At 29.9% G+C, this 11,380-nt stretch overlaps 2 protein-coding genes across 2 annotated transcripts in view; both read left to right on the top strand.

Annotated features, from left to right (window-relative positions):
- Window positions 1–2,205: 2,205 nt before the first annotated feature.
- On the top strand, window positions 2,206–3,589 carry LOC140918834 (uncharacterized). The gene is made up of 4 exons (XM_073363632.1): window positions 2,206–2,459; window positions 2,643–2,724; window positions 2,978–3,122; window positions 3,249–3,589. Exons 1-4 carry the CDS (start codon window positions 2,206–2,208, stop codon window positions 3,587–3,589), a joined length of 822 nt encoding a protein of 273 aa, XP_073219733.1.
- Window positions 3,590–9,905: 6,316 nt separating this feature from the next.
- LOC101512370 (E3 ubiquitin-protein ligase SINAT5-like) overlaps window positions 9,906–11,380 on the top strand; it is a 4,696-nt gene continuing 3,221 nt past the window's right edge. Inside the window, exon 1 of the mRNA XM_004510964.4 lies at window positions 9,906–10,165. The gene's annotated coding sequence lies outside the window, so the exon portion shown is untranslated. The remainder of the gene's footprint in view (window positions 10,166–11,380) is intronic.

Here is an 11,380-nt window from a genome sequence, read left to right as displayed (position 1 = left end):
TATTTAACATTGAATAGTAATGATATGTGTTATTAATAAGTAATAGAATGTTTTACAATTAAAAACGATAAATAATAAAATCAATCTTCTAGACTACAATATTGATAATTAATCAATCAACGTGACAAGTTAAATTACGCGACAAAACCCAATTTGATGATTGTTGGCAAAAGCACAAATATCATAAGCTCACAGTCAAGCTTCAAACGACAATTTTCAAATGTATGAATATGTAAAAAAAAAAAAAAAAAAAACCAACATATTTGAAAGAAGTGGACAACACAATCCCGAGGTTAACTGTTCCACGAGAGCAACTAGTGACAATATCGGTTACCACGTTATTATCCACATCTACGTTGATTTTGACTCCACGGTTGGTTTTTTTATGAAATCCTTGAGAGAAAGGTACCAAGTAACATTATCAAATGTTATCATTAAATATGTCACTCTCTAATCTCTATATATCTAACTAAAAAATCATTCAACTATTCATCCTCCATGTGATTGTCCATTCTATTCTTCACAAAATTCATGACAGAGAAACATCTTGCAATAGTTGCAATTGCCACAACCAAAATTCAAAACTAACTTTAGAAGTAAATATATCATTAGATACACAATCAACTTCTAGAACCATAAGTTTTTTTGTGGTTTACAATAAAAATACGTATTAGTATAATATTTATAGTTTTCTTGTGAGCAATAGTCCCCATAAGCTACGTGATGAATATGCTATTATTTATGGATACATTCATTCATATACATTAAATGACAAGTAGTTGAAATATCTGTTTAAATATGTATTTGACAAGTATTGGCTCGTCGTGAATTTTGCCTGCTAATACCCTCGAGTATAGATTTATTTCCCAATTGTCATCCTAGAAGTTTTCTTTTATACATCACTCAAAATAATTTGAAGAAAAAATAGGAAGAAATTGTTAAAATTAAGTTGTTAATTTGTTTATAAAATAAAATAAAAAATTATTAAAATAATATAACTAAGTTTCCCTCCAATAGCAAGCCTCCCTATTGAGCTAAAACATTGCACTAGCATGATTCCTTGTTGATCCAAAGTATAATAATTAGTCTTCATTTTACTTTGAAGTTTTATTTCATTTAATTTCTAATAAATAAAACAAGTTATTATTTGGATAATAGAATGTCATATTGTATTATCAAGTCAATACTTTCCGAAAATGGTGTTGGTTGAGCTACTTGGTAAAAAAGTGAACTTAAAAAAAAATATAAACTTATATTCACCATTATTTTTCCTTCTTATTAATATTTTTGTTATTATTTTTAAAAATGGATAAAGAAAAAAATTTCAAACTTGAAAACAAATCTGATATGAGGTTTACTTTCCTTCTTGTTGATTTTTTTTTCAGTTAATTAATTATTTTTCTAAAAACCAAAAAAAAATGTAAAACTTTGAACTTGACAAAGTATTATTATTTTTTTTATAAAGTTGAATGATTAATTTTAAAATATTAAAAAAGAAATAAATGTAAAAATTTGTTATCCACAAAGTTGAGTGATTAATGAATAAATAAATTAATGAGAAGAAAATTAAGGAAACATAACAGTGAAAGAGAAATAAAAAGAGGTGTCAAAAAAGAAAACATTAAAAGAATATCATATGTCAAATCAAATTAATGTTAATGTGCAAAGACATTAATATCATAAAATTAAAGAAAGTGAGTTAAGGATAGTTTGAATTTTTCTACCATATATAACTTTCTTAAATTACAACACTTGTTCTGCATAAAAAAACAAAAGGTACAAAAGTTTTTTTTTAGAAAAATGTTTCTGTTCTAATATAGAAAATTAAAACAAAATAAAATTTTAAAAATTTTGAATAAATTTTGAATAAATATTTTATTATAATTGTAAAATATTTTTTTGCATGCCAATTTCATTGCTGATTGACAACATTTCAACATGGCAAAGAACCATGTAACTCAATAAACAACATAATTTTGATTTCATTCATTCCTTTTTTTCTGGTTTTACTTCCATTGCAAGTAAAACGCCAACAAGTGGTATTCAAAGCAAGGTTCGATTCTAGTGAAAAACACGAGTGAAGTGTGAGATAAACACGAGTGAAGTGTGAGGATCAAACACCAGTGCGGTGAACATGAGTTCAAGTGTAAAAAATAGAAATTTTCCAGCCCACATGCCACATTTCGATGGAAAAGATTGGAATAGATGGAGAGTGCAGATTCGAGCATTGTTTGGATTTCAAGAAGTGCTGGAATCATAGATAAAGGTTTTGAAGATTTGGGAGCTAATCCAACAGAGGAACAAAGATCAAGATTCAAAGAAAATAAAAAGAATGATTGCAAGGCCATCTTCATTCTTAATCAATGCATTGACACAACCAACTTTGATAAAAATTTGATGCAAGAAGTGCAAAAGAAGCGTGAGACATTTTGGAGAAGTGTTATTCTGGTGGAACCAAGGTCAAGAAAGTGAAATTGTAGACCTTACAAAAACATTTTGAATTATTGCAAATGGAGGAACAAGAGAAGGTTTCATATTTGATTTCAAGATTGAGGAGCATCACAAATCAGATGGCTAGTTGTGGTGAGAAGTTGTCTGAACATAAAATTGTGTCAAAAGATCTTGAGATCATTGCATCCCAGGTTCGATTATGTTGTCTGTGCAATTGAAGAATCTAAAGATATTTCCGAATTGAGTCTTGAAGAGTTACAAGGAACTCTAGAAGTAAGAGAGTTGAGAATGGATGAAGGAAGTGTTATAGGAATCAGGCATTGGTAGCATATGCCAACAAGAGAGGAGACCTAAAAAAAGAAATGGAGGAAGAATAAATTCAAGAAACTAGAAGATAAGTCTGAATCTTCATCAAAAGGAGGAAACTCGAGTGGTAAATCAAAAGGAAAATAAAAAAAGCTTTGACAAGAAGAAGGTGCGATGTTACAACTGTGAGAAGTTTGGACATTTTGTAGATGAATGATAGGATGACAAAGGAGGGAAACATAAGGAGAAAGAAGAAGATGAAGCATGTGCTGCTCAAGAATGTTCTTCATCAAACTCAGATACAATCTTGTTGTTGGCTACCACAAACGGAGAACGTTCTCCGTTTTCAGCCACAGATGGAGAACGTTCTCCATTTTCAGACACAATTTTGTTAATGGCTACCACAAACGAATAACATTCTTCATCCCATGTATGGTTTCTCAATACTGGTTGTTTCAATCATATGACAAGTCATAAATAATGGTTGGTAGATATTGATACATCTAGAAGGAGCAAGATCAGATTTGCTTATGATAGAACCTTAGAAGCTAAGGGAGCTGGCGACATGGTGATTAAAAGAAGAAATGGGAAGACAATAATGATTGAAAACGTATTGTTTGTGCCAGAAATGAAGAGCAATTTGCTGAACATTGGACAACTGATTCAAAAGGGGTTTAAGATGATCATGAAGAACGATGCCTTAGAAATGTATGATGGGCAGAAGAAGATGATACTCAAGGCTCCTCTTTCAAAGAACAGAACCTTTGTCATCAATATACAAGCTGTTGATATTCAATGTTTGAAGGCAGCAAGTTCAATTGATGAAAACTAAGATTTGGCCATCTTAACTTCAGAAGCTTACATCAGCTAGGAGTCAATAAGATGGTGAGTGGAATTCCTATGATTGATGTATCTGAGAAGGTGTGTGAGATATGTATGGCAGGTAAACAACCAAGAAATTCCTTTCAATCACAAGTGCAAGCAAGAGCGGAGAACGTTCTTGGAGTGATTCATAATGACATATGTGGACCATTTGAAGTGTCATCATTAGGACGTAATAAGTATTTCATAACTTTTGTTGATCAATTTAGTAGAATGAGGTGGATTTATTTGATTAAAATCAAAGATGAAGCATTGGAGACATTCAAAATCTTCAAGATTAAAATGGAGAAACAAAGTGGAGAGTCCATCAAGGTGTTAAGGACAAATGGAGGATGAGAATATACTTTACATGAATTCAAGGATTGTTGTGTCAAGAATGGAATTGAACATGAGGTAACAACTCCCTAAACACCTCAACACAATGACCTAGCTGAAAGGAGAATAGAACCATTCTAGACATGACTAGAAGCATGATAAAAGAGAAGGGACTGCCACATAAGTTCTGGGGAGAAGTTGCATCAACTGTTGTCTATATTCTGAATAAATGTCCAACAAAGAAAAATGAGAAGGTACCAGAAGAGATCTGGAGTGGAAGAAAGCCAACAGTGGAGCATTTAAGAACATTTGGTGCTTTGCGTTTTAAACATATATCAGACCAAAAGAGAAGAAAGTTGCAGGACAAAAGTGAAGCAATGATCTTGGTAAAGTATCATCCAACAGGTGCCTACAAATTGTATGTTCCTATCAGAGGCAAGGCGGTGGTCAGTAGCGATGTGAAGATTGTTGAACATGAGAGCTGGAACTGGAAACAAAAGCAATTTGCCAGCAGCCAACACTGGGACTGGGTAGGGATGTCAATGGGTAGGGTTTGGGTATGGTACTATAGTATCCGTCCCCATACCCGCAATTTAAAAAAAGACCCATACATGTGCCCGTACCCTCTTGGGTATCAACTTTAATACCTGTACCCTTACCCTCTAGGTACTTAAGTGTCCGTACCCATACTTGTTACCCACACTTTAACTAAAAAAAATCGATAAATAAATAATATTATTGTGATTAAATTTAAAAATTATTCAAATATCTTAAATCCAATCATAAAATATTATAAACAAAAATATTTTCTAACTCAAAACATTTCAAATGAACACTCACAATACAAATTTAAATATCTATAATAATATTTTGTGAAATTTCAAGTATACGACAATATTATCTGAGATAGTTGATACAAAGTTGCAAGTATAATTATAAAGTTACGCTTAATAAGATATAACTATTAGTTATAAAATCATAATTATTTACTATTTATCATAATCAGATTCTTAAAAAATTTGCAAACGTTTATGTTTCAATTATAAATATTGTAATGGTCCAATGATATTAATAGATGTTAAAACATAAAAAGAAAACAATTAATTAAACTAAACACTAATATAATAAATAAATAAATAACTAAATAAATAAATAATATATTTATATAAGTGCGGGTGCGGTGCGGGGCGGGGTGGGTACTATAGTACCCGTACCCACTTAATTTTGCGGGTAATTACCCATCCCCATGCCCATACCCATTATGCGGGTTTTTACCCTACCCATTGTGGGTTTTTTGCGAGTACCCACTAGGTATGGGTCTAATTGCCATCCCTAACTGGGAGCAAGCAACTAGCAGCACAAACCAACCTTCACAAATTCTTTTGCAACTACAGAATGAGCAACATACCAGTACAAATAGAGATGTATCAAGCAGATCCCTAAGAACAAGAAAGCCACTAACTCTTTTACAAGAATTTGAAGTGTACAATGATAGTGAAGTTGACAGTAGTGGAGATTTAGTACATTTTGCTTTATTTGTTGATGCAGAACCTTTAAATATTGAACAAGCATTAAAGAAATGACCTTGGAAGAAAGCAATTGTGGAAGAGATCGATGCAATTGAGAAGAATCAAACATGGTACTTGACAGATTTGTCTCCAAAACATAAGCAGATTGAAGTAAAATGGGTCTCCAAGTTGAAGTTGAATCCAGATGGAACAATTACTAAGTACAAAGCTAAATTGATTGCCAAGGGATTCCTACAAAGAGCAGGCATAAACTATTCTGGAGTGTTTGCTCCAATGGCCAGAATTGAGACAATCAGGCTTGTGATAGCACTGACATGTGTTAGGGGCTGGCTGATGTGCCAGCTTGATATGAAATCTGCATTTCTGAATGGATGACTGAAAGAAGAGGTGTATGTCTCTCAACCACCAGGTTTTGCGATTAAGGGAAACGAGGATAAAGTACTCAATTGAGGAAAGCTCTATATGGTTTGAAGCAAGCATCAAGAGCTTGGAACAAAGAAATTGATTAATTTCTAATTGGCATTGGATTTATCAAATGCACAATTGAATATGAAGTTTATGTGAAGTATTCCACACTAAATGGAAAACCTGCAATGATCTTGTTGTGCCTATATGTTTATGACTTATTGGTGACTAACAACAACAACAAGACAACTATAGAATTCAAATAAATCATGAAGGATGGATTTGAAATGATAGACTTGGGCAAATTGAGCTACTTTCTGGGTATGAAGTTTGCTGAAACTGAAGAAGGTCTGTTGATGCATTAGTAGAAGTATGTTAGAGAAATCCTGAGAAGGTTCAATATGGTTGATTGCAACCCTGCAACCATTCTAATGAAGATCAATGCAAAGCTGAAAATAAAAATTGAAGAGGAACTGGCTGATTCGATCTTATTCAAACAAATTGTTGGTTCCCTAAGATACTTGTGCAATACAAGGCCTGACATATGTTATAGTTTATGAGTGGTAAGCATATTCATGGAGAGACTCAAGCACTCTCATTGGTTGGCAATGAAGAGGATCATGAGATATATCCATGGCACAATTGGGCATGGCATTATGTTTGCAACAAATTTGAAACATGAAAATAAAGACTTAGTGAGATATTCAGATTCAGATTGGTGTGGATACAAGAATGATAGAATGAGCACTTCAAGATATGTGTTCAAGTTCATGAAATCACCAATATTATGAAGCTCAAAGAAGCAGCCTGTGATAGCACTATCATCATGTGAAGCTAAGTACATAGCTGGCAGCTATCCAGCCTGCCGAGCACTGTGGTTGGAATAATTACAACATAGTTGAAGATTGAAAATTGCAGACCAATTTCATTGCTGATTGACAACATTTCAACAATAAATCTGGCAAAGAACCCTGTATCTCATGGAAGAAGCAAACACATTGAGACAAGGTTTCACTTCTTAAGAGATCAAATTGGAAAAAGCAAATTGAAGCTCATTTATTGTCAAACTGAAGTTCAGCTAGCTGATATAATGACCAAGGCCTTAAGAACAAGTAGATTTGAAGAGTTAAGAAGATTGTTAAGTGTAAAATCACTTAAAAACTTGAATTAATGAAAAGTGTTGGAAACCAAGAACGTTATTTAGATGAAAAAATAGAGTAGTTTTTGGTTTTATCATCCAAAAGTTTCACTTAATAATGTTTCTATGTGAAAACTATGATAATAGATTGATCATGCATACTCTTAGAGTCATATGTGGCGAATGTATTGAAGAACAATTGTTTTTTCCATTTTGTTCGATATCATTTTCGAATAAATATTTTTTTTATATAGTTAATAGTATTACAAATATTTGTGGAATGAAGTACTGTTAGATACTCATTCAATATGTTAATTAACAGAACAATTAAAATTAAATGCGTATAAGTAAAGATTCAAAATAGTTACTTAGAAGCATAAACATAAAAGTAAAATTATTATAAAACAATATATCACTTGTGAATAAATTTTCGATTGTCAGTAACATTAAGTATGATAATGTTTGTTATCGAGAATGTTTACCTCTTTAGTGTTGCGAAATTGATTGCTTGATTGAACCTTGAAAGTACACATATAGACTCACTTTTATAGTGTTTTAGTTAGCATTAGCAATATGGTTTATGTTAGTGTACATACGCAGACTGTGGGAGAGTGTTTTAGAATTATGATAGTTGTACTATTTATGTATGGTTTAGAAAAACTTGAATATGTAACTTATTTGGTGGCCTGCTTTTAGTTCCCAATATGATAAGCACCTAATTCAATTATTATTTTTAAACTTTGTGTCTTGAAGTAATTAAATGTCGTTGAGGAGTTATGTTTGTTTGGGATTCCAACAAATTTATAGATCACATGATATATGCATGTTTGTGTAACAATGTGAACTTATATATACTTTAGCGTTTAAGAGTGGTTCGGCGGGAAAAAGTTGATGCATTGACTTAATAAGATTAGAATATAAGATTCTATGTGTATTTAAAATTGTAATTTATAAATTTAAATGTTATTTTTATATTAAAATTTATTTTTTATGTACTTTTGCATAAATATATGTAAATATAAAATATTTTATATTTAAATTCACTGTTGACTCAAAATAATTAATATTATAAAATTAATATTTTTTACCGAATAACCAATAAAACACGAGACTAAAAATTCATTATAGATGAAAAAATTACAAACTCTAGAATTTAATTAAAAATAATTTTATAAATAAAATCAATTTTATTTGAAAATAATCAAACATATCAATATTAATTTTATATATTTAAAATCAATTAAGAGTCACCAATCTTAAAATATTAATTCATCTTCTTACAATAGACATGTCAAAAAGAAGAAAAAAAATGAAAAAATTGTTTCCACTTATCTTGATTCACTTCGGGACGACTTCTACATTGAAACACCTTCATAATAATTCATCGTAGATCAACACATAAAGATTATCAAAAAAATTCTAATAACGATTGACAATATTCATTTAAAGTAATAGTTTATGAGTTTCATCATTTTTATGAATAAGAAGGTAATTTAATTGATGTCGATTTAATACAAGATTTATATTTGTTTTTATTGAACCAATATGATTTAAATTCATATTTCAATCATAAAAATGAAGACGACCGTTAACATTTACTTCTAAAAGACAATGTTATAATTTGTCTCTTTGAATAAGAGTATGGACTATAGTAGCAAAATGAATAGATTAAATGGATATAAATTTAGATTGTAATTTATGGATCAAAATAATCCATTAATCCATTTACAATTCACTTAAAGTTCTTAAAAAAATTTAATCTAATTCATCTATTAAAAGTAAAAACTATCCAATCCATCCATAATCACATTTTAATTGATGGATATCTATCCAATCCACTTAATAATTTTTTTAATATTATAATAAAATATATACCTACACTAATAATACTAGTTTTATTTATTGTAGCAAAAAAATTAATAATGATTTTATCATTCGTCAAATTAATTAGTTTATTATTTTAAAATATTAATAAACTTATTTTATATTATTTTAAATATAAAACTGTTTTTAAATATTAAAAAATACATAAATTACTGTTTTTTAATATTTTTTAAAAATGATTTAAAAATAAGTTTTTTATATTATTTTAAAAAGCATTTTATTATTATTATTATTATTATTATTATTATTATTATTTTTAAATATATACTTAATTTATTAATTAATAAATAAATAATAGGGGTAATGGCCGGAGGTGGTACTCCAACGGCGATGGTCCGATTTCTGGCCACCACCAACCTAAATGAATTAATAAATTCTTATTTTTTAAAATTAATAAAAATGAATTGAAATTCTGTTTTTCATTTCAGAATTTTTTTATTAAGAAAATAAATTTTGTTTAATAAAATTATGTTTTATAAAAAAAATAAATTATTTCAATTCTAATTTTAGATATAATAAATATATTAATACTAAAAATAATATTTAAAAATTCTGATTTTCTAAAATCAGTTTTTTTTTTAAATTAATTTTTAAAAACAACAAATGACACTATTTTTAAAATTAATTAATTTTAAAATAATTAAGAAACATATTCCTAATAGTTTTAAAATAAGAATTATAGATACTTAAAAATATAATCTATTAGATTTTATTAAATAAATTAGATAATTTATTGAATTTTGAAAAACAATAAAATCCATCTATATCTTTAAATAAATAAATTGAATCCAATTCATTAAATTTCTATTAAATAATGAATGAATGAATTGAATTTATAATTAAATGCTAATTAATAGCTAACTGGATCAAATTATCTCTCCTAATAGTTTCTTGAAGTTGAAGTCAAGTTCAAACAGAAAGATGTGGGTCCTAAAACATTTTAATCTTTATTTTTGCCCTTTCTATCCCGCATTTTCCCGAGAAATCTCTCTGTCTCTATCTATCTATCTATTTTCAATCTTACCTTCTCTAGCTCCTACTCTCTCTCTCTTCTCTCTTTTCCATCTTAGTTACGCTCGTATTCTCTCTCTCTCTCTCTCTCTCTGCGCGTCTTTAATTTCAAATTCTGGTTCCACTTCCAGACGCGCACTCTTCATTTATTATACACTTTGTTTGTTGAAAACTCAAACCCCACCAAAACACTCCTTCTTCGTCTTCTCTCTAATGCTCTTCTGATTAATTCATCGTTTTCCAGGTATTTTTCTCTTCCTTTTTATCCTTCATTTTTCTTTCTACGTTTCTCTGCTGCTTCTATTTTTTTATTTTAGTTTTGTAATTACTACGCTCATTAAGCTTCGAATTTTGTCTCGTTCCCCTTTTTTAGTTTTGGGAATTTTTATTTCTGTTTGTGGCAGATCTGTCACTAGTTTTTGATTTTCAAATGCGATGCATTTTTTTTGGTTGAGGTTAGGGTTTTAATTACCCTGTGTTTGTGAATGGATTCCACAGTATGTTCTATGTTCTGTTTAAGGGCTTGGTTTGGTTTGTTTTTTTTTTTTTTGTTGCTCGGTCAAATGGCGGTGTTTTAGAATTTTGAATGACATTCGAATTGTCAATGTTTAAAATGAGTGTTATATTAATACTATGCTATGTGCATTTGGTTTTGGATTTCCTTACCATGATTTTTTTGTTCTGTTGTATGTTTGGTACAACGTGTGTGTTGATTTTCATGAGAAAGCATACACTTTACTACTGAAAGCTGAGTCTAGTTACTTGAATTTCTCCTTTATCATATTAATGTGACTTTATAGTTTGATTCTTGAGGTTTAGGCTTGTTTGTGTTGTCAATTGCGGTTTGTTCAAATTCCACTATAGAGCTATAACACCGCAATAGTGAAATTTGACAAAACTTTGTTCTAAATAGCATTTCACGGAGCAGTTGCGATATGCTCAAATTCCACTATGTTATAGCAGCTATTTGACAATATATTTGTTTCGACCACACTTTTATTGTTTGGGAGGCAGGTTATTTTAGATGGCTAGATGTTTTTAGTTTCCGAAACCGACTTTGTTTGGCGGTATTTGTGTTCTTCCTCTGCATCCGTTTTAATGTAATGTCTTTTGTCAATGTACAAGAACAGAGATGCAAAACTGGCCTTATTTTAGTAGATAATGATTCATATTAAAAAAACAATACTTAGGAAGGGGACAATTTACTATTGAATTGTTTCTTTGTTGTCTTTTTATCCTTGTCTTTTTTATACCTCCCTGAGAACCTGTTAATGGACCCGCCTGCAAAGTACCACATTTGACCTGGTCATGTTAATCAACTTTGTTTATTTTTATTTGTCTTTTTTTTATTCTGTATTTTATTGGGCTCAGTTTTTTCGTACCTAATCAGGAGTATTCAAAGATAGTTGCAAAGCACCTTGTCAGTTTTCCCCTTTTTTAAACATTGATGTGGTCGGCA

Source organism: Cicer arietinum, chromosome 7 (assembly GCF_000331145.2).
Source record: "Cicer arietinum cultivar CDC Frontier isolate Library 1 chromosome 7, Cicar.CDCFrontier_v2.0, whole genome shotgun sequence".
Classification (NCBI taxonomy): Eukaryota; Viridiplantae; Streptophyta; class Magnoliopsida; order Fabales; family Fabaceae; genus Cicer; species Cicer arietinum.
Note: the sequence above shows the minus strand (reverse complement) of the source record. Positions and strands in the feature narration are given on the sequence as shown.